Source organism: Sebastes umbrosus, chromosome 8 (genome assembly GCF_015220745.1).
Source record: "Sebastes umbrosus isolate fSebUmb1 chromosome 8, fSebUmb1.pri, whole genome shotgun sequence".
NCBI lineage: Eukaryota > Metazoa > Chordata > Actinopteri > Perciformes > Sebastidae > Sebastes > Sebastes umbrosus.
This window is the reverse complement of record NC_051276.1, coordinates 11,073,062-11,097,322: the sequence shown is the minus strand read 5'-3', so window position 1 is coordinate 11,097,322 and position 24,261 is coordinate 11,073,062. Positions and strand designations below refer to the sequence as shown.

The window sequence follows — 24,261 nt, the reverse complement described above, 5'->3', positions numbered from 1 at the left end:
CCTCTGGTAATCTTTTCTCTCTCTTGTGTGTCTTTCCAACAGATAGCGACCCAGATTGCAGTACTGATAGCCAAGGTGGCCCGTCTGGACTGCCCAAGGCAATGGCCAGAGCTCATCCCCATTCTGCTGGAGTCGGTGAAGGGTCAGGACGGCCTGCAGCAGCACAGGGCGCTGCTAACCTTCTATCATGTCACCAAAACCCTAGCGTCCAAACGTCTGGCGCAGGACAGGCGGCTTTTCCAGGATGTAAGTCCACATTTTTTTGCTATTTGTCAGTTATTTCATCACCACTCTCAGCTTAACATCTTTATTTTTGTATCTCATTGCTTGTCAGTCTTGGTCATTCACTATCCCTCTCTGGCCTTTTGGGTAACACTTTATAATAACCATAATTAAAAAAAAAAAAAAAAATGGTAAATTGATAGTTAATTAAACTTAGTTAATAGTTATTGTACTGTTAACAATGAAATAATAATTAATAATGTTTACTAATTATTAGTAATGCTAACATTTCTGTGTAATATGAATTAATTAGTTTATAATCTATATATTTTATCATAGCTGATAGGACACGATAACAATTACATTCTGATTACATTAGTGAAGTATTTATTAACAATTTATTGTTGTACACATTGTTACATTTTATATACTATATTAAGTATTTGTTAATGATTACCAAATAATTTGTAAACTTTTAGGAAATCTTTGTAAAACATCTATTAACCTTACGTAGACAGATCGATCACAAACCAATTATTAAACATTGACAAAGTATTAACTATCTATCAGAATAATGTTTATAGATACAAAGTATTTCTTAACCATTTAACAAGGTATTGTAATCATCAGTTGCAACTTTATAATAGCCATCTAAATAATATTTATAGATGGTTTACAAACCAATTAACAAAGTGTTACAAATATTTGGTCTATCTATTTATGTATTGATTGTAGATGTTTTACAAGCGATTTCTTAAAGGTTTGCAAATTATTTTCTAATCATTAACAAATACTTATAATATAGAATATATAATGTGTACAACAATAAACTGTTAAAATAACATAAATTGTAGCATTACTAAATATATTTTAACATTATTAATTTTTATTTCATGGTTTAACACTAAAATAATACATTTAAATTAACTATCAATTACCATTTATAAATGATGATTATAAGGTGTTACCTTTTTTGGTTTCTGCACTTGATGCAGTGGCTGTGCACATCTGAATACGAGGTGACTTTAGGTCAATAAGTAAAGAAAAAGAAACCTTGAACTCTGTCTACTGAACTTTGCTGCTCTGCTGCTCTTACCCTCTTCTTTCTATTCTCGTGTTCTGCCCTCTGACTTTGTCATGTTCCTTTTTTTAACTCCCTATTTTTCCACAAAAACCTCTTGAGCACGAATAGATGAATAGTATGATTATCTTGAGAGTTGCAGGTTTATCAGTTTCACTTTTTGCCTGTAGGAGATGCTGTTTAGCTGCTGTATGAAATGTGTCAAATCCCAGATTTATGGCAGCCAGATTCTCTGTGCATGCATGTGTGTCTGTTTTCATGCATGACTGGAGCGGGATTGGCGTGTTTGGGAATAGATTTGTCTGTGTTGCTTGTTGTGTGTGTGTGTAAGAGAGATCGTGTTAGAGGGAGGGTTGTTTGTGTGAGTTAATGTTTCTTTCAAAGAGGAAGTGAATCAGGGTGAATACAATTTCTTTTTTTTTTGCCATCCATGGTTTTAAAGAACATAAGAGAACGAGTCATGAGGAGTGTGGGTTTAAGGGAGTAAGATATCAAACAGACCAACAGAGAGAAGATGGAGACCAACTGAGGGAGAGTAAGAGTAACAGAGACAAACCATTGGACATCAGAGGCAGTGACTGAGACCAAATAGCTGGACGTCGTGCAGAGGCATCCTCTATGCCAAAATGGGTGCCCTTAGGCAATACGAGGAACAAAGGCATTCTGAGCCCCATTAAACAGTGCAGTTTTTAAATGATGCACTGATGACTTTGACGCTAAATGGCCCATGGAATGCTCTCTGTCTCCCCCGTCACGACACAACTGACTCGGTGGCCTGTGTGTGTGCACACACCATGCATTGTGAAGAGGTGAGGAAACAAAGCACAATGCAACACTGTTAATTTCAGCTCCAGCGGCAGCACGCTTTACCCCTTGAGTATTTTTTAATGTGAAGGCTGATTTGAACCTTACATGACCTCAGTTTAATGCTTTTTTTCATGTGGGTTATTTGTATACACACCGTTACAACTGTCAAGACTGTCTCTGATCCTGTTCACACCTGGCAGTAACATGCAACTTGGGTGATCCGATCAGAAGTGGACAGCTCTAAGCACCGGTGTGAACGCACTCGAGGCGCATTGAGGACGGATTGAGATCCGATCGCTTAGACCACATTCGGAGTTGGTCTGGGCCGCCATATGGCCACATTCTTTTAGCAGTGTGTATGTGAGGAGATTTTCCCACCAGTTGATAAACCTGTGACAACACCGGTATTACCGTTTAAAGGGACTGTTTGTAAGAATCAGAATTGCTTGTTAACAGCAACACATGTGACCGTTAAGTCAACGAAAGTCAGGGTCGGGCTAACGCTTGTGCTCGCTCTTCATAGACATGAACGAGCATCGTTCAAAACAGTGAGGCAACACACGTCAGCTAAAACCACAATATCACTCTATATTTCAGCTGCTTGGCAGTAATGTTAGCTGACCAGATGAAGGTCTCTCCATGAATCACTGCTGATCCTAGTGTTGGCTTTTACTGCTTCACCCTCCCGACCGCGGTCGGAGGGACAGGAGAGAGACCGGCACTCGGTCAGAGAAGATAACGTTTCTCGCTGCGGAGCCCCGTCACTTCACAAGACACGGAAAACCTCTGTTGGTCTGGAGGAGCTGCAGCATTTATTTCTGCACAAACGTCCACTGTACATTTACTAGATAGTCTCAGAGCTACAAAGTCTACTGCAGTGTGGAGTGTGCGCGCATGCACGTGAGGTGGAGCGAGCTGAGTGAAGGCAAGCAGGCAGAGGAGCAGCGGAGCAGAGTACAGCAGAGATTCCGGCCCTGGAGACCGAAGCTACGGTCTCCCCTGCATCCTCCGACTGCAGCCAACACTGTTTTGCAAGACGGGCTTCACTAGATAAAACGTTGCGGTTTTGGTGCTTCCGTGTAGTTTGTGTTGGAGTCTTGTCTGAACAGCGTAGCCACATGCGAGCGTGCATATGCGAGCCCGCATGGGATGAGGGTACAAGGGTGATTTATACGTGTAAAAAGTTACAAACAGTCCCTTTTAAACCGGACATTTTACAAGAAAAGATAACGCTCAATATATACAGAGCGCTTACTTTGATCTTGTCGAATGTGTCCTGGGCCACATTGAAGTATACAGTCTGTATTGATTTCATTTCTTCTTCTATTCCAGCAGACTAGGCACTGGAAGTGCACTGATGCCTCCCACTGGTTAAAAACAACACATTTGGTCTTTGCAAACGGAAATAACATATGTGTTTATTTGCAACTTATTTGCATAGAGTGGGGAAGTGAGATCCGATCACAGGTGGTCACTTGAGACACGTCATGTCAAGTGTGAACTGACGTGCTTAGAGTTGTCCTCTTGAGGATCAGATCACCCAAGACGCATGTTAATGCCAGGCGTGAACAGGGCCCCTGTCTTGTGGTAAGGCTCTCTCTGTTCACCATCCCAAATACCACACCTAATTTTTCAGTCACGGGCTGAACATAAAACTGTGAGACTTTGAAACAAGGAAAGCTGTAGTACTATAGTGGGTTGTACTTGTTTGCGTTTTTGAAAGAACAAAGTGACTAGTCACTGGTTTCCTGAACCTTACCTTTGCCATTTATTCACTGAAATGTATTTTCATTGGACAGCAAGTACCTCTTCATTTCTAAGATCACTCTTTTTACCCGCTCTGTTTTTTTGTGTCACCCTATTTAGCGCGGACATAATGTGTACATAAGTGCTGTTACGTGTGTGTGGGTGTTTGAGCGTGTCTTCTCGTACCCGACGAGTGTGTGCACTTCTCTCTAGTCCCTCGCCCCAGCTAAAACAGTTGGTCGACCATGTTGACTGCATCATGGGAGATGAAGCACTGGCGGCAGTACTTCAACTAGCTCTTTGTTTTAGTGGCCCACTTGCTGAGGCTTTGAACTCAACTCATTCGCCCAGACACAGAGCTAAACAAATAGTGGGAGAACAGGGAAAGAGTGGGCTGATAAAGAAGCAGGCTGTGGGTGTGTAGGAGAAGAAGTGATTGAAGTAACCAAGGGCTGCTGGTGGCAGGAGGAGGGATCACAGAAGAAGTAGTTATGGAGTAATGAAGAGAATGTGTTAAGATAAAGTTGAGACTGTATTCAAAGTAAAGAAGGCTGGAATTGGGGCACTTTTAGAAGTGGATTTCTTAGAAGTGTGTAAAAGTACGGATGTTTAGAAAGTGAAGAGGGAACTGGATGAAGGAGAAATGCTCAGTGCCTGATAAAATTTAACTCTGCAAATTTGAGATTCATAACGGTATTCTTTTCCTCTCATAATATAATGAAAACATGAAGAGTAAGCAAAGGGCAACAAAACAAAATTATAAAACCATTCATCTTGAAAATGAATCCATGAACAGGCACCACAAGTAGTCAGTACTTGAGAATAGCTGCACGTCGCTAAACGGGCCATGCCTGAACAGCAGGTTTGCATAATGCAGTTGTACAATTGAAGATGATATTATTGAGTAATAGAGTCTCGTTGCCACCGAACAGGATGATTGTGCCGTCTCAATTTTACAATTTAACTGTGGGTGATATTGCCCCAGCAGCAGCAGCACGGAAGACATGATGACTTATCAAAGTCAGGGACATGCATATCAAAGTGGATCTCAACACTGGTGTGTCAAGCCTGATCCCAACAGACTGGTTGATGTCAGTTGCTGCTATTCATCCAGTGTGCGTACTATATATGTGGTGTTTCCCAGAGGTCAGTGGCAGGTGCACTGTTTTACTTATGAAGAGGTTGCCTTTCTGCCTTTTCACTGGGCCCTGTTCCCCAAAATGAACAGTGTTTTGTGTCTGCTTAATTGTTAATTTCAGTCCAATGTTTCAGATTATTTGATACATTGTCAAGTAGTGTGTATAAATGACACCAGCTTGTTTAGTTTGTTCTATGGGTTCATAGGATTTTGTTGTTCTGCCTGGGATGGTGGGGTCAATCAATCAAGGAAAGTGCCAACAGGTTTGTCTCATTATGTCCTCTGAGCAGGGAGGGGCTGGCCACCGTTAAGATGTAGGATGATATAGGTAAGATAGTTCTGCAGTGAATGACATTCTATAATGGTTTGTGGGCTCATTGGTATGTGTGGGTGCCCATAGATAGATTGAGATGTCAGCAGTAACTTAGAGATCTTGTATTAATGGTCTGTTCATTACTCTGTGTGAATTTGGATGCTTGTTCGGTTTAGCTCACCCTATACTCACTTAGTCAGGTGGTAAGTTCCTGTTAGGTGAGGCTGTGAAGTTAAAATCCCATTAACTGGAGCAAGAGGGGGAGCAGAGTTAACGGCTTGCTGTGAGGCTGCAGCTTTCTTTTGTTTGCTGTTCTTTTGATTCAGTTTAAATGTAGTTTTGTTGAATTTCCCGGGTTTAATTTTTGCCCTTTGTTTCAGTGAACTTTTTGTATATAAATGGCACTTTTTTTTGCACTACTCCTGCTTGTCAACCTGGTTCTTCAACATCCCTTTTTAAAATAATTCAGTGCCAAACCACCTCGTCTGCCCTTTATATGGGACACCCACATTTCTGTTACCTTACTGACTTTACCACAGAAACACTTGAAACCACACTGAGAGAGATACAGCAATAGAATATGTCTTTCTGTAACCAGAATAATATAAATACTTCCACAGACAGACACAAACACTTGCTGAATCTGCAGAAAAAAAGGTTGTCTTTGGATGGAGTTTATTTTTTTTGCCCTCAGAATAGTATGTCGTTCTCTTAACACAGCAATTGTATTTATGAATAGAGCTGCACAATTAATCAAAATTTTATCGGAATCGCAATATGGCCTGCTGCAATTTTCAAATCGCAGGAGGTGCAATATTTGTTAACAACAAAATGTGTGCCAAAATACTATTTTAAATGAAATATTGTCCTGCTGCAGAGATGTCCTGGCCTTCACATCATATTCTACAGACTTAAGAAAACATCTCTGTTTGTTACAGATCCCCCACAAAAATCACACTCTAATCATTTTAATGTTGAAAATGATAATAATGATCTAAAAATTATAATTCCCTTGAATATCACAAATCATATTGCAATTGCAATTAGATATTTCTTCAAAATCGTTCAGCCCTATTTATGAAATCATTCTGTTCTCCTCACTCCCGTATATAGTGAATAGCTTACATGGGACTGCATTCTTGTAACAAAGAGAGTTATTCTGGTGGTAATACATTGTTGAATGTTTTCTCTATAAAGGTGATCATTTCAGTTTTTATAGAGAATTGATTTTTAAAGCAAATTGCTTTTCTATAAAAATAAAAATGGTACTGGTAACCACTTTTTAAAATACTTTTTTACAAGAACATTTCATCTTAAATTTCAAATCTTGTGAGATAGCCATCTAGAGACTGCATTGTTGTGAAGGCACCGTATTGACATTGTTGTGAAGGCCCTGCGTTGACATTGTGTTGATCTTGTTTGCTTTTTGTGATTCTCAAACACGCAGTAAGTTTAGAGTGAAATGGGGCAGGTGATAACCAGCGTCTGGCTTTGTGCTTTCGAGTAGCAATAGAGGAGCAATATCCCACTGGATGGGTGTTCATAAACAGATGAAATGAACTGCGCTTTTCTTGGACGGCTTTGGTTTACGAGTTCTTCCTCCTGGAATAGAGAATCAGCTCGCAGATGGAGGAAATTGTTTGCTTTTATTGAAATTTTGCCTCTCTGTTGTCTGCAGTTGAGAAAAGGAGCAGACTCATGCATACGGAGACACACACGCACGCACGCTCGCACGCACGCACGCACCACACGGGTGGGAAAATAATAGATTTTTTAGATACATCGGAATTCTCTCTTGAATGATTCAGCAACAATTCACAAAACTCATTAATTGGAATTCAGATGGTTCCCCGTTCACCAGCAGTCAGCTAAATAACAGACTGCTTTTCTCTGTGTGGCCGACTTTGTTAAAAATATGAAGTTGTGGAGCTTTAATTGACATCCTCTTAGTTTATCGGGAGAGTGGACTGAGGCTGTCAATAATCCACTTTATGAAGCTGCATGTTATGGAGATGTAATCCCTTGTCGGGGGACTCCAGGAGTTTGTGTTCAGGGTTACGTTTTCATGTGTGGCAAGCTGTGTCTGTAGTTGTTGTGCTGTTTCATAATGCTTTTCAGTGCGGTGTGCCACCTGGGATTCTTGATGGGGATTGTAGTCGTGCTCAGTAAATTGCACCAAGCTTTAAAAGCCTCAACTTCAGCCAAGATGATCAATCATATGAAAAAACACCTGTTGTGTGATTGTCTGTTTTGTGCTTGCCAGCAAACAGCAGGTGCGGTTGTTTGGTTCACCATCAGCTGTTAACTTAAATTAAAATGAACTAACTGAATACTTGTGTGCGGATGTTGCTCAGAGGTAGAGCGGGTCATCCACCAATCGGAAGATCGGCCGTTCGATCCCCGGCTCCTCCAGTTCACCTATCGAAGTGTCCTTGGGCAAGATACTGAACCCCAAACTGCTCCCGAAGGCTGTGAGTTTGTTAGATTGGATCCTGATGGGCAGGTTGGCTCTTTGCATGGCAGCCTCTGCCATGTGTGTGTGAATGGGTGAATGCTGACATGTAGTGTAAAGCGCTTTGAGTGGTCGGAAGACTAGAAAGGCGCTATATAAATACAGGTCCATTTACCATTTGGGTGCTTGTTGCATGTGTGCTGTGTAGTTCCAAACCTTTTTCCTTAACGGACGCCTTTTTTATTATTGAATAAACTGACAACCCCTGACTAAGTGACATTTTATGGATATTTCATACTATATTCAGTGCATAACAATAAAAGTACAGAACAACTGATAAACTGTACAATAAACCCAAATAGTGAATGCAATAACTGCAGGAACGAGCGATTTGGATGAATTTTGAGCAGATTATTTCCTGTGAATATTGCATCGAAGATGAGTTGTCCTGTTATTTTTAGGAAACCTTTAAGTAGAGTGTAGTAAGAACCTTTACGTTGAGTGAATTTTTAACAAACATTCATACTTAATAGGCTTCTTCTTTTTGACAAATTCAGTGTTTTCTTCTCCCTGACGCTTGGCCAATTGCTCTATTCGCTCTTTGGTTGTTTTAACTGCGTACTTTTCTAATGCAGGACAAGGCTGTTCAGCAGAGAGAAAAGGCTCTGTGATTATAGCTGGTGTTCAGGTCTTCACCGTATCCTTATCCTGTTTATATCTTAAATGATAATCCAAACTTTGAAAATAACAACTTCATTTAGTTTTCTTTTCAGAAATGAATGAAATGCTGAGATATAGGGCAATTGTATATTTTTTTTTTAAAAAGGTTGTCTTACACACCTTAAAAGACCCCCCGAGAAGCTTTGCGACCCCTAGTGGGGGTTGGGACCCCCATGTTGGGAAACAGTGCTGTAAAGTACAGTATATCATGGGGCTTGTTGTGGAGTTTTATCATACAATGCATGGGATATCTACTCTGTGCCTTGCTGTCACATTCAAGGCTAGAATTGACAAAAGTCTGTGGCAAGTGTCACTGCACTTCATCGCTCCTATTAATGTTATTACTTCTTAAGTGTTTAAATCCGTCTTCCTAATATTATTTTATTAATTTGCTGGAGAAAGGTTTACAGGTTAAATCAGACTAATGCCCAGATAATCTACATTGGGTATTTTAAACATGTTTCCGAGTACTAAAACAACATTGTTTTAGAAGTTATTTAAAGACACTTGTGTTGGTTGTGCTATGATTACAGTCTCTGGTTGGATGATGATTGTAATTTTTCACAACACCCTCATTTTACCATTCAATGACTGTGGCACTCGCAATATATTTATTTCATTGGGCTATATATACTTGTGTGTAGTCTGCGAGTGTGAAAGACTGGCAATATCTGGTGTGAGAGAAGCATTAGGGAGGTGACGGCTAATTCAGAAATTAGATTTATATCAGACTTCAGGATTATGCAGACTTGTGCTTTTGCAGCTCTTTTTATAATTATTTTATTGTTTAGGAAAAGCGTTCAAAATGTAAATCCTGTTGTCCTTTACACACAAATGTGTAATTCATCATGAGGCATAAGGAGCTGAACCTTTGTCCCTCTGTGAAAGGAAACAGAAGGGGGATGACAAAATACGGCATCAATAGGTGGTTAGGAAGCAAACAGGCCATAGTAAGTCCCATAGCATTTTGGAAAACACAATACAGTATATCCAGCTGAGCAGTCAGACCTGCTTTTGGCCATGTTAGAATACAGTTAAAACTATCTTACATCCCACAGAAAACAGAACACCAAGAGTGAGGAAGTCAAAAGAAGAATTTGAGATTGTTTCCTAAACTTGGTTCATCACTTTTGGGATGCATGGGTTGGATTAGTCTGGTATCCGAGGAATGGAAATTGCCAAGCTCTAGAGAAATCTCTCCAAAGAAGAAAGTTGCCAGCCTTGCTGTTTTCTGTAAAGAATCTGTCAAAGCCTGTGCTGTGCTGTCAAAGTAGGGATTTCTCTTTCAGTAGGCTCACGTCACCAACCTAACCACTGGATCCTCCGATTTTTACCACTTGACACTCAAGGGTTACCCCTAACACATAGTTCGACTGTCAATGAGTTTTTCATTTCCTTTTTTTTTTTTGATATGTAGTGTTATCTACTAACTAGTTTTCAGTGTGTTTGTTTTATTCAAGTAGACATCACATTTAACAGTGTCAGAATATCTGACGGTGTAGTTTCCCTTAAGCTTTATCACACGGAAATGTTTGAATATTGAGCCACTATGGGTGTTTACACATGTAGTCCTTTTTAAACAAACCAAACTCAGTCCTCTTAAAGTGGACCAAAAAGTGGACCAACAGAAAGGGGAATCAGTTCTTTTTGCGTTCACATTGTCAGTTCATTTGAAAGAGGACTCAGTTCTGTTTCTGGTCCTCTTCAGCCCCTCAGTCTTCTCTCTGTTCACACTATAGTTCCTACCTTCATCATTGCTGGTCAATGCTTTCCTCTTCAATGACATTTTTTAGGACTGGCACAGCCGCTTCCACACAGAATACTGTCCAGTTCGTCGTAAAAGGGGATTGTGTCTTTTATGTCAGCGGATTTCCCCGATTTTCTCATTTTATTGCGTGTTGTAAAGCACTTTTGACGTTGTTTTTTTTACATTGACGCTGCACTGCAGTGCGCTCCTAATAAAGCCCCTCACTTTCATATGAACTGACGATTGGAAGAAAACCTCAGCGTTTCTGTGCGTTGTAGACAGTTGCCATTTGATGTGTTCTTTGTTCCATATCTGGAGAAGTGCAGTAGTTTCTTCTTTGGTCCAAACTGCTCCTCGTCCTCTAGTGTCCATGGTTCCGCGTTGTTTTTTTTCGAGTGTCACAGTGCACAAGCGCGTGTTATCTGTCTACGGCAACTCTAGAGGGCTAAAATACGATGGCAAAAGGCAAATCGAAACCTGGAGCGCTTTGTGTTCACAATGCACAGATTAAGCGAACCGCAACGCAGACTTGAATCAAACCGTACTCAGACCACCTCCCGAGGAGGTCTGAGTACGGTTAGTTTCAGAGGTGGTCTGAGTTCTTTTGGAGTGCAAAAATGCTCTGAGTTCATTTGGAGGGCTGAAAGGGACCAAGTGTGAAAAGACCCTATGTCTATGTCTATCTATGTGAATAGTTACTGTGATGTGCTGTTTACCTCTTTTCTGTTCTGTTTATTCTTTTTATGAAAACACAAACCAACGCATAATCCAAAGCTCATTATTGTGCCTTGGCAGATTTATTATATTATCTGAACTACTGAGCCAGACTACACAGTTGGAGGGACTGAGTGTACTTTTGTCTACCTTTTTGATTATCTTGTTTTGCCTCTACAGGAGAATACATTCATGGAAGAAAATGTAATTGGTTTGGGCCCAATGTTATGGCGGCGACTGTAATAGGAAGTTCATTTAGAGCTAAATTAGACCTCTGACTCAGACGTCCTTCTTTGCCCCTCCTTGTTTGTTCCGTGAGACTGTATTATGTGGAAGTGCTTTTGTATTTGCATCAGCATCGGTGATCTGTCTCTGACGTTATAGGTGCAGTTTGCACACGTGTAAATCTGGTGTGCTCGTGATTCATTTCATGTGTTCACCAGAATGACCTCAAATGCCTGTTGAATGTGATCACTGATCCGGAATAATTTAAAGTGTGATTGACTCTGCTGTTTTTGTGTATGTTGGCAGCTGGCGTCGGGCATCTACAGCTTTGCATGCTCCCTGTGGAGCCATCACACCGATTGCTTCCTCCAGCAGATCTACGCCAGAGATGAGGCTGCAGCGCTCGGCTCACTGGAGAGGACGCTGCTCTCTCTTAAAGGTAGCAACATATGAACACATGCCCATACACACACACACACACACACACACACACACACACACGACACAACTGCATTCTCATGCAAAGAGGTGCTCTATAAAACAAAATGGTAAGTTAATAATGGCCTTAAATAACTGACTGCATATCATATTGCATTTATCACATGATTCCACCTATTGACAAAAACTTAATTGAGTAGACAAGTTGTTAACTTCTGGAAATATTCATGTGCTGCTACTCAATTAAGTGGAGATTAATTTGCAATTAGCGACAATCCTGCATACTGATTTTTTTTTTTTTTCTATCTGCCCCTCTCAGTGCTTCGCAAGTTGACAGTCTTTGGATTTCAAGAGCCACAACAGAATATGGAAGTGATGGTGAGTCTTGAGTTATTTCAGCTGTATTTTTTGCTGTTGGTGTTTCGAGTCGAAAACGACTCCAATCACAGGGTGGAATGTGGATGGCCGAGAAGATTAATAAAGTGCCTTAAGCCTTGTCTCGGTTCAAAGAGGAAAGAGTTCTGTATGAGCTCTTCTCCCACTCTCAGTGTGAAGAAAGTCCAACTCCATGAAACTGTTAATTCAATTTAGTCTAAATCTCTCTGGTTTGAAAAAAAATAAATCCTAAGCGTGTGCTTGGATAGTGTTTTGGTTCCCCCATGGCTTAGAGTTAATGGAATCATTTTCACAAAATGTCCCAGCGCTGTGAACTCCAGCTGCAGATTCTGACTACTTCCTGTTTTTGCCAATCAAGGTTTGGTGAAAGAATAGCAGTACATGTTTTAGATAAATAATAGAATGGAATAATGGTAAAAGGTAAGAAAGTAACTTTGATAGTGAGATTTCTTTTTAATTGTATTCTTTATTTTTTTATTTTAAACAAAAGAAACATACCTTTTGGATTGTGCTTGTAATCTCCAGGGTAGGGTTGGGGACTGAAAATAGATATCGATATCATATCTGTGCCCTTACAAGCTCCACTTACAACAGTGTTTCTTGAGCATGCTGTAAAGTCATTTAATACTGCTAAGTATGCTTTGGAGGAGGAAAAAATATTCAGAAAGAATAAGAATATAAGAAATCACCCGGCACTGGTAAAAGTAAAATGTTTGTGACCCGGCCACCGTGTTGAGATCAGATGAGGAAATACCAAGCACCGCCCACCAGCCGGAGCAAATTTTTCTCATTTTACAGCTAAACAGTACACTACAAGATGTTTCTTGAGGCGAGAAATAAGCATTACAGTAACAGAATATTGATTCATATCTGTGACCGTTTGGTCGGAGTTCACGAGTGATTGACAGCTGCCTCCGTTGAATTAACAGCCAATAGGAACGCTCTCTGAAATGACCTGTGATTGGCCAAAGTCTCCCGTCATGGGCTAGATTTTTTTAAAGCCTGAAAACAGAGCCATGTGGAGGTGCAGAAGTCTAGTTAACTCTCAAAGATAAAACTTTCTGCCTACCCTCGCTTTAAAACTCAGGATTAGAAGGTTAGTCTAGGGTTAGCGCTTTTGGAATTGGATCAGGGAATATGAGTTGAACATATTATGGACTGGTAAATCACAGTTTAAACCTATTCAATCTATCCACTGAGTAGACTGCAGAGGGTATAAAGAATAACAGCTTATATTTAGAGTCCAATTGCACCGTTTCTAGTTCAATAATGAAAGTGTGTAAAAAGAGTGCACAGGAATTTATATTTTAAGTTAGTTATAGTTGTAAACTCTTGTTGCAGATATATATTTTTAATTGAATCTTGACCCCCAATCACAATTAAATAGTAAACTACCATAAAAGACTCAGACTGACAGCTAACTAACGACATGGCACCCTGTTTGGATAAAAGGGATTTTATTTAAAGAACTTTAAGACTGGAATCATGAAGTCAAGACAAAGACTGGAGAAACTTTAGTAGGAGGATGTTTGTGAGTTTTGCAGAAATGTCATTAGTGCTGAAATAAACACTTCAGTCATTGATAAGTATTAGTGAAATAATGAGTGCTGAATTTAAATATTTAAATAAAAAATTCCACGTGGTTGAGGCTTAAAAATTACGATTTTCTTGCTTTTGTCAGTTTTATGCCATTATACATCATTTTTATTCACGTGAATGAACAAAATATACAATTTTACACCAGCGGAAAATGTATTATTTAATCTTCAACGAGTATAGACTGATTTGATTAACACTATAATTGACAATGAAAAGAAGTATTAGTTGACTCCAAGTATCCTTGGGATACAGTACATACAGTCATAGGAGGTCAGTGAGTTCTGTGCTCTTTCTGTCTTTATCTCTCTATTAATTTGATCTTTTATTGGTTTATTTGTTTTAGTTTTTTTTCTCTCTGTCAACCGGGACATGGAAAGGACATTTAATGACAGAAGTAATTGTGTTTACTATACTCTATTATGCCACTAATGAGACAACTTTTAGCTTGCAGGCTGAAGGTTGTATAATGGTTGAAATAGTCACATTAAAATGTCATTTGCCTTGAGCTGTCCCTGGTTACTCCAGCTCAATGAACAGAAGAAATGGATTGTAGTTAATATTTCATGTTCAGATGTTTATGCTATTATTATCTCAGACTCACGTCTTCCTACTTTAGCTCGTCGATAACACTTTTCATTCATTTTATTATTCTGCTGATGGTGTGTTAACAGTGAAATATGCACACTGGGAGCCTAGCTCCTTTCTCAACATTCAGGTCATTGGCTATACCTCATACTATTTTAAAATCAAATAATGTCAGAATGTTGTTTTACTTATTGATGCTTCACTTGGATGTTTGAAGGATGGACGTATGTGCAGTGTTTGACACTTGAAGGCTGTTTTCACATCCTGAAGGGGGACAGTTTCTCTGTGCTCACTTTAAATCTGAATCTATCATATATGTTCGCGCAGGATTTTATGACATCACACATCAGCCAATCATGGCCCAATATGCAACTCACACTTAAATGTGATTTAGAAACCTGAACTCTAAGAAATAGGAAACATTTTGTGTCTACAACTTTTGAAATGAACAACATTTACATTTTTAACAAGGTAATTGATCTTTTTTTTATGTAAAAGCAATAGCAGACACAAATTATTATTCCAAGCAGAGTATTTTAATGTCTTTAAAATATGTCTGGAAGGCATCTTTAAGATTTATTTCACTGCTTACAAAAGCAGGTGGTGTAATCTTGTGGCTTTCTCTTGACTCTTTGGCTGCTGTATAAAAACAAATAAGCAATATCATGCATCCAGTTACTCCGCTATCTCAGACTGATATCATGGCTTACTGTACTTCAGTTTTTGCTTCTGCTGTCACTCTACATCTCTGCACAAGTGGAGTCCTTTTTGCCTCAGGATGAGCATGTTTTTTTTGCCGCAGTGGAAAGACTTCCATGATCTGGAACAAATTAAACTGAAAGACAGTTAATTGTTGTTAACAGGAACAGGTGAGTTGAGTCAGACAGGGATGATGTCATTTAAATGAATTGGATGCAATTACTGGTTTCGCTCAAATGAACCCTTTTCCTGAGAAGGACTCATTGATTAATTCAGTTATTCAAGACACTTTGACAGGTTAATCTGTTTCAATCCGGTAATGGGAATCCTCATCCAGATCATATTGACAGTTATTAACTACTTCCTGACATTTCTTTTTAGTTAACCTGATTTTGGACAGACGATTTCCTGCAACCATTTTTTCAAATATGTCCTGTGATGGTTTAAAGCGCTCTTTTTATCTGACTTATTGATTATCATTTTTCTCTTCTTTTGGTAATGGGTGGGATGCTGAGAAAACTGTTAAATCGTATTGCATTATTTATTTTTTAAAATCTGATTCAAGGTTATACTTCTGACGGGGACTGTAAGAAAAAAAGAGTCTGAAGTTTGCCTACTGAAGAAGTCATTTAGCAGCCTGCAGAGAACTGAATAAGCCCATCTGAGAGAGTAACTATGTTTAAATAAGTCATGATGTGTTGCTCAGACGCCTGCAGCACAACAGGCCTGAGCTGTAACAGTGAGTCTTGATAATAAGCTGGTCCCATATCTGTTAATTATGCATATTGTGCATTAGCAATCTGACTGTGAATAAGCTTGTCCTTTTGTTTACCACTTAAGTTGTTGTTTTTTATATACTTTGACCCTCAACCCAGTCTTTGGTGTGTGGGAACCATGTTGGAAGTTGGTTATTTATGGAAGGACATTATGTTTTACATTGAATATAATTTTTTTATGGCGAAATGGCAACTTAACACGTTCAGCCAAACAATTTTCCTCCTCTCACTTCTAGTAACGTTTACAGGTTACTTCTGTAATGTTTACAAAATGTACTGGAACTGGTGTTTGTGACTGCAGTGCTACCTTGATCTGCGCTCTGTCTCTACATGCCATTTTGTTTGTTTTTGCTGTTATGTTTATTTCCAGTTGTCTATAATATGACCTAGGGCTGCTTGATTATGGCAAAATCATAATCACGATTATTGTGGTCAATATTGAGGTCAATATTGATTGTTTAACATGATTACTCATTGACTTTGGAAACATCGTGCATTTAGAAAGAACATTTTGTAGGCTACATTTTAAAGTTGAATGCATCAATCTGGAGCACTCAGAGCAAAATTAAGAGGCTATTGTAAACAATTTAATCATAAACACATGGGTTGTATAGATTTGAATGGTGATGATGCGGCAAAAAACTCTCACTCACAAAGCATGGTAAACGAGACAGGGTTGCTGACATCGCCGCACTGAGGTCAGTTTGCCCCGGTTGACAGTAACCAGGAGCATGAGGGAACAGTGAGCACTAAGCAACGAGGTCCGGGCGAGGGCGCACAATAATAATTTTATGTTGATTATCTTGTTTTCATAATTGTTTGGGAGCCAAAATTGTACTTGTAATTTGAAATTTTGCACAGCCCTAATATGAACTAAAATAATCACAAAAGTACTGTTCATTAATGGAACTTGAAACACTGTTTGGGCCCTGACACACCCAGCTGATAGTCGGCTGTTGGGCGTCGTTGGGCTGTGTATAGCATACTGGTACCATCGTTTTTTTTGGTATATGTTTGGCTATAGTTTACCCATGTCACTGCCAGTTACAAGTTTTTGATAAAAAAATAAAACCCTAAAAACTTGGAAAACTACTTGAGAATGTCTTAAGACCCAATGACAATATTTGGGTAGATTGTTTTTGTTCGCTTCTCCATAATGCTCTTTGGAGCACAAATCCAGACTACTAACAAGTTATTCACCCTGACATGGCCACCAGTGTCTTCACACTCGACACATGAACATTCTGCATAGAGTGGGTTAATTTTCTAATCACCACAGTGGCAGCACTGCTGGGGATGATTGACAAACAGGCATTACAGGAGGCTAGAATAGACATCTCAATTGATCAAAAACATCTTTTTTTTCTAGATATATGTTCTTGCTTCTCAGCATGTGGCTCCGCAACATCCAGGAGTTAACGAGCCTCTTTGTGTTATTCCCAAAGCAAATTATAGATTTCTGTCGAGCCATGGTGATATACAATTTACTGCTACATCATAAACCTGAAGCAAGTCTGTGCACTTATATTTCACCACATGCAGCGTTCACCCACTGTTCGTCCTTTAGATCCTTTCCCATATTGAACTTGGTTGCTCTGTTGACACTCTCATCTCCCTTTACAAACTACTCCTCACATTACTGCTGACATGCCCGTTTGATGCCCGCCACACTCTGTTTCAACTTTCCATCTTTATCTTCCCACCTCAATCCATTTTGCTGATTCATTTACTTTCCCACTTCATCCTTGTGTATTCTTCCCCGGCGCTACCGTGAGCTGTCAAGCCTTTTTCATCATGAGCTATTCAGCTGAAAGCTTCTATTTTGCACTCCCTTTTGCATTAATTGTTTCTAATTCCCTGCCTGCTCTATTTAAGTATTTTTCTTTTGTTTCACCCACCTTGCCTCTCCGTCTTTTTCTAAATCCCACCATTAGCTGAACAAATGCCTGTCGTGCATGTTGTTCTTCATCATCTCCTGTGCTCCTCTTGTGACCCCGTCTTTCTCCACTAGACTCGGTTTGTTAGGAGCTGTACTTGCCAGCTGGTCTGTGTTGGACGGGCTGTGTGATTAATAGCACTGCTGTTGACCTCATGGCTGAACATTTACGCAGAACTAAACCGATTGCATCTCCATCTATCATCTAATTTCCCATGCTAAGCCGCGTCTACACCAGGCTACAGAAAATTGATTCTCTTTCATACTGTGTATCTGGCACTTTTATTTATACTCCTGAGTACAGAGGCGTGTGTGCCCGTGCACACACGCACGTACACAACACACCCGTACTAAAGTTATTCCCTTTGTTGATATATATCTACATCTGAGCAATACTGATGAAGCAATCACGAGCGATTCAACTGCAGAAATGTCAAAGAGATTAAACTCGATCTCACCCTCTCTTCATCTCTTCCCTTTCAGGGTTTCCTGAATGCAGTGTTTGAGAGGCTAAAACAGTTCTTGGAATGCTGTGAGTACTTGTCTCTTTCTCTTTCCTGGATCTCTGATCTGAGGCTTCTCCCTTCAGTAAACAAACTCCTTTACCGGGGCTTGATCTAATGCATACTAAAGGCACCTACTTAAAAGTCTAAGAGACTTTACGATACACAAAGTATAGGTCATGATAGTATAGCATTATATAGGAGTCAAATTAAAAATTTAGGCCATCCTAAGGGGCTTAGTTAGTTTTTAATCAAGTATTTCTCTTCTAAACCATTAGGAAACAGAAGACTTCTAAGTACAACTTCTCCTCACGGTACTATAATTTAAATGTGTGAGTCTGACTCAAGGAATGAGAACCTGTAATAGTGAGATCCTAAAGGGATAGTTTGGGTGTTTTGAAGTGGGGTTGTATGAGGTATTTATCCATATTCAGCGTATTACCTACAGGAGACCACGGACGGCGCACCTCCAGCTTGGAGAAGCAGACAGGGGTACCAGCACAGAAGCAAAACAATGTATGGCTACGAACGTGTATTTTAGCCACCTGAAAGAAAGGCTCAACTAAAAAAAAATCAATGTCAGTTTAAATACATTTTGAATATTTTCGGCGGTTTACCTTGTCATGAGACAGCCCTTTCCGACGGGGAACTGAAGCTGTTCTATCCATCTATGTTCTCACCAAAACCACCACACTCAATTGAAAAAAACCCTGTAATTTTACCTCGGAGAACACGGGGGTTGCTGGTTGTTTAGTTTGTTTGTGTTATTGTGTGACTTTGGTGAAACCGAACTCACTAAAGTCACACAATAATACAAACTAACTAACCAATCCAGGCAGCGGTAGACCAGCAGTTCTCGTGTTCTGTGAGGTTGCTCTGGCATAATGGTTTCAGTTCCCCGTTGGAAACATAGACTGTAAAGCTGTCTCACGGCAAGGTAAACCGGCGAAAATATTCTAAATATAGCATACACTTAAACAGATATAGTTTTTATTTTTTTTAGGTAAACCTTTCTTTTAGGTGTCTAAAATACGTTTTGCTGCCGCCCCGTTCACAGCAGTACATTGCTTTGCTTCCGTGGTGGTACTCTTGTCTGCTTCTGCAAGAGACCCTGTCCCTTTAAGAGAGCAGGTTAAAGACACCATGAAATGTGTCTTCCTGGAAAGTGTTTGATGGTGAACATAAAATGTAAGCAATAAAACTGTCCAAAAATGATTGAGCAATCTTAACCCTCCTGTCCCTCCTATCATATCAAACATGTCAGGTTTGATCCTTCACTAATATTCCATTGGTTTACATGTGAAAATGATCCCTTACTGTGTTGTGCCCCAGCCCAACATTGTGCATTAACAGGAATTACCCATATTAACATTCACTTTAGATGTTTTACTTGTTTGTTTTCTTCTGATGTTTTGCCAGTTTATACTCTGGTCCAGAAGGAGCGATATTTAGTTTTAACTGTATTTTTTTTTACAGCTAGTACTGCTTTAGTGTGTTACTGCGATCAATTTGCAAATTATGTTTTATTTCTTTTTTTTTTCTTAAGTTTTCTCTTTGCTGTTCTATCTCTCTCTCTCACTCATTTGCTCACTCTCTTGAACACCACTTTGTTCGCTCCTGGTCCCTTGAGCTCAGTTGTGCACACACTCTCTCTTTATCTCTCTCTTAAACTAGCGTGGAAGAAAAAAACATAACTTTTTATGTAATGTCAATAAACATTACGAGAGATATCCTCCCTTCATCTTTCCTCTTTCCTGAACCATTGCAAAGTAGTGTACTACCCCCGGACCAGGGACTTTTTTGACACCTGGTGCAGCAACTAAATTTAGTACCTAGTTCTTCTGGTTGAAGTACATGTAAAGTTCCTGAGTTCTTAAAAAGGTTCTTTATCCTGTAACCTGTTACAGGTACCTGTTGTACCTATCCCTGCGTCCCTCTGAATGGAAAAATCGAAATAAATTAAAAAAAAAAAAGTGGTGGCTACCCAATTTAGTTTCAGTCCCACTGTTTGATTTCACTATCAATGGTCCTTTCCTCTTTTCTGTGGACGTTTGTCATGACAACACCCAGCGAGTGAGAGATAAATCTCAGACACAACATCCATGAGCTACCATAGCGGCAGATGTTAGCAAAAAATATCATTTGAGATATCAGCCACAACTGTCACTCCCAATATTTACTCTGCTGATGGCAATGGAGACAGGGTCAGGGTCCTGTTGGTATTTGGGCTGGCAGATAGGGGAATCGGCAAGGCAGCTCACAGCCGGGCTGGGGAGAAATATCAGCTCTGCACAGACTGATAAGGTCAGCTATATAAACTGGTGTTTTTCAGGGCAGTCTTTGTGGTCCATTCAGATGTCTGGCTCTCTCTCTGTTAGATCTTTGTCCTCAGACTGAGGTCACCTATCCATTTCTGTCAGTCACTATATAAAACTTTTTTTTTCAAGGTTACATATCTGTCAGAAACAGTGAATATTTTCATTTTCTGTCTTCATTTTCTTTATCTATCTCTGTCTATAGGGTTTTAGTAGCAGGTTTCGTTGGTTCAGATGTAGGACCTCAGTGACTTTGATGACATTTACGCACCACCTGCTTCGATTACCAGCTGTCGCACACCCGCAAACAAGGAAACAATGGCACGGACACAAAGTCAATAAAATGCAATGGTGTTTTGATCTACATAATCCCTGATCTTAAATCTGAAAGAAGCAAGACAAAGCAGTGAACCTTTTTAATCAATCTAGTGTCACGTTGAATTAGCAGCGGCAGATAGAAATGAATGTGTGTATAAGGGGAGAGGAAGCTATGACCCTGGCTATTCAGAAATGATTGAAGGAATCCCAGAGACCAGGATGCTAGGTTGTAGATTTCATTAATGAGGTTGACAAGGAAGTAAACTACATGGGACATCTTTATTGGCTCTAGCATCACGAGTGATTTTTTATGTGGCCAAAATTTACATCAGAGGGACTGAGTCATTCATGGTCATTTTTGAGTTCTTTTATTACAGTACTTAATTTATAGACACTGACGTAATGGGCTCATGGGACTCTCACGAGGCAGCAAGGTGAAGTGGGCATTTGACCTCAAAGACGGCAGAAAAGTTTCTTGTAGTAAATCAAGATACTTTAATCTCTGCAATGCAAGCTGCATTAGAAAGTAGTGACAGTCTATTTGGCTTTGTTTAAAAATGGATATTGCCGGGGAAATGAGAGTTTTTGTAAGTTCTCTGTTTGGGCAGATGTGCTCTGAAGCGGCTGCCTGATGGCAGTAGGTGAAAAGTAAAAAGGCATAAATTTCCTTTACACAAAAACATTATAAAAAGTGTCAATTGACCTATTGCTAAACACCAAAACAGCTGGCAAAGATTGAGAAAACTAAAATAGCGCAATCATAAACGGATACAAAAAAATATAAAATCAGTCGGCTAATAACAAACTGTGTCCATAATAGACACTCATAGTACAGCAGCATATCACCGGCACCACAACACACACAATATTGATCAGGAATCAGGAATGAGTGGGAAATTCATCCTCTTAACAGATTGGAAGAATGGACCCAATATTTTCCCAAATTTATTGGAGGAGCCACTTAAAGAAAATCTGATTTTTTTTCAATCTAAGAAAATAATAATGATGCCCTTTATCCAGTGGGTATGAGAGGGAGATATAATTTGGTTCTACTTTCTCCCAAGTCATCTCTGATTGGGTATTACAATCTCTGTCCAATAATTATGTAAGGATGGGCAAAGCTAGAATATGTGTATGAGGTTTACAGAAGATTGCTGACACCTTTCACAGGCAGGTCACGCTGTCATAGTTCTTAGACAACCAAACCTTAGTGTAGTAGGTACAGTGTCAGACCATGTCTTGCACAAATAGAGAATTTGTGTACACAATCCAAAATCTCCACCTAAACTGGTATTACTTCTCCCAGATCCTCCTTCCAAAAAGGGTCTTTATAGAGTCTAATGACTCTGTACGTAAAAGATTAATTTGGTTGTAGATGAAAATGAGCCCTTCAGAGTTGACATTGGTGTCAGGATACCTTCTAAAATGTAATCACTAGGTAGTTTGGGAAACACAGGGAATGGAAACAAAGTTGACAAAATCCTCATTTGAAAGTAAGCGTGTATTAAGACACCATAGCGCATGTGTACTATTGAAGTTCTTTAAAATAGATTCATAGAAATTGGAGCATGATCAGATAACAATAGCATCGTATTTACATGCAGACACAGATGGAAGTAGTCTAGTAGGAAAAAGTAAATATGTATAAAAGTATGATGCACATGGGGGGGAAAAAGGAATATTCCCTTTTTAGAAGGGTGAAAGGGCCAGGCGTTAGAAATGGCAAACTCTGTCATGAAGGACTGGATTACTCCGGCAGAATTCGAAGGCAATCAAACATTGGAGGAAGAACGATCCAATAGAGGATTAAATCCAATAGTTAAAGTGTCGTCCTAATATTAAGTACTGTGAAGACATATCATGGAGTGGTAGGAAAAGCCATTTGAAAAAAGGCATCATCATCACAATTTGGGGCATAAACATTAACCAGAATCACACGAGTATCATAAATCTGGCCAGTAACTATAATGAATCTACCATTAGGATCAGAAATAACAGATTTATGCAGCAGGATAGCTGCACCGCTTGATTTGCCCAGCAATGAGGAATGATAAGCCTGACCTACCCATCCCCTCTTCAGATTTAAATGATCCGAGGCTTTAAGATGAGTCTCTTGTAAAAAGATTAAATGGGCACCCAGGTGGTGGAGATGACGTAATACCTTGCTATGTTTTATAGAGTTATTGAGCTCTTTACAGTTAACACTGGTGAATTTAATGTCTCCCCCGGTAGAAATGCTGTTAAATTAAGTTGGGTCATAGCTAGGAATTGGAAGTGCTATATAAGGAAAAGAGTGATGGTCTGCAGCAGTGCTCAAAACAGAAACCTGACTGATGGAAAGAGGGGAAAAGAGAAATGAAGTTGAGGAAAATTGAGATTCTCAAGCCCACCAGACAACCATTTTTCCACCTTGAACATCTCCCCAGGTCTTCACATTTCTTTGAAATGGAATCGACCAGGGCGATTTGCATGCTACCATTAGATTGAAGGTTGGTTAGCTCCACCATGTGAGATAATCTTGCTCTCGAAAGACTCCAGAGTCTCTGTTAACTCTCTTTTGACCCTGAGATGATGGAATCAAATTTACTGATAATGTCAGAGCTCATTTTGTCCATCATTTGCCATCATGTTCAGCAACAGAGTCTCGTTAGCATCCAGCTGCTGTCTGGTTCTGGCTCAGGAGACAGCCTTTAGACTTTAGAATCAGATTTCTCCTCAACCTGCCATCATATATCCTCCATTTGAAAATAATTTAAAGGTTTAATATGTAACCATTGTCGGTTGCTGTTTGTAAACACACGGCATTCAAAGTTGGCCCCCTCCTCGTTGGCTCAACAAGCGAGCGAGGAAGAGAGAGTGAGCAGCAGTGGTCGAGCGAGCTATAGAGTGAATGAAGAGAGGGAGCGGCGTTGAAAACAAAGCAGTGAATCAGAGTTATAAAGTGTTATTGCTGAAGCCCAGAAACGTCCCGAACACAGCAAAATAAATAAGACGAAAAAGAGAAAATACAGGTAGAGGGCAGGGTCTCAGATACAGACACCATCACACACTTCCAGTTGGTCATAAGTGATGATTGAGAGGGATTCTTTTTGAATCAGTCTATACATGTTTTTTTTTTTTTGAAAATTCCTGCATAATATACCTTTAACTACAGTAAATAGCTGCATTATTAAAGCTTGACATTGACAAAAGGTACAAAATAGTGCAAATCAAGTAAATAAGAAGTCACTTTCAAGCGGGGCCCCTGCAAAACACGTCCTACATCTTCCCTGCTCATCAGCGTCCCCCCGTCCTTCTTCCTACTCATTCATTCCTCTCAAGTGTTTTTCTATTCTTTTACATAAGGTCCATCATGGCTGTGTTGATAGGACACGATCAGACACCACTTAAGATGATTTCTCGTCTAATGTTCCATGTCATTTTTAAAAGGTTTCCTCTGAATTAATTGTGTGACTCATAAAATCTCATTGTCTGACACTGTTGTTTCTTATGTGGGCTTCATGCAGTGTACCTTTTTATCAAGGCGTAGGC

General features: G+C 39.6%; 1 protein-coding gene across 1 annotated transcript in view; it reads left to right on the top strand.

Moving 5' to 3' along the window:
• ipo11 (importin 11) overlaps positions 1 to 24,261 on the top strand; it is a 151,329-nt gene that overhangs the window by 16,799 nt on the left and 110,269 nt on the right. Inside the window, exons 5-8 of the mRNA XM_037777373.1 lie at positions 43 to 246; positions 11,472 to 11,604; positions 11,923 to 11,981; positions 18,078 to 18,126. Of these exons, the coding sequence (XP_037633301.1) occupies positions 43 to 246; positions 11,472 to 11,604; positions 11,923 to 11,981; positions 18,078 to 18,126 (445 nt within the window). The remainder of the gene's footprint in view (positions 1 to 42; positions 247 to 11,471; positions 11,605 to 11,922; positions 11,982 to 18,077; positions 18,127 to 24,261) is intronic.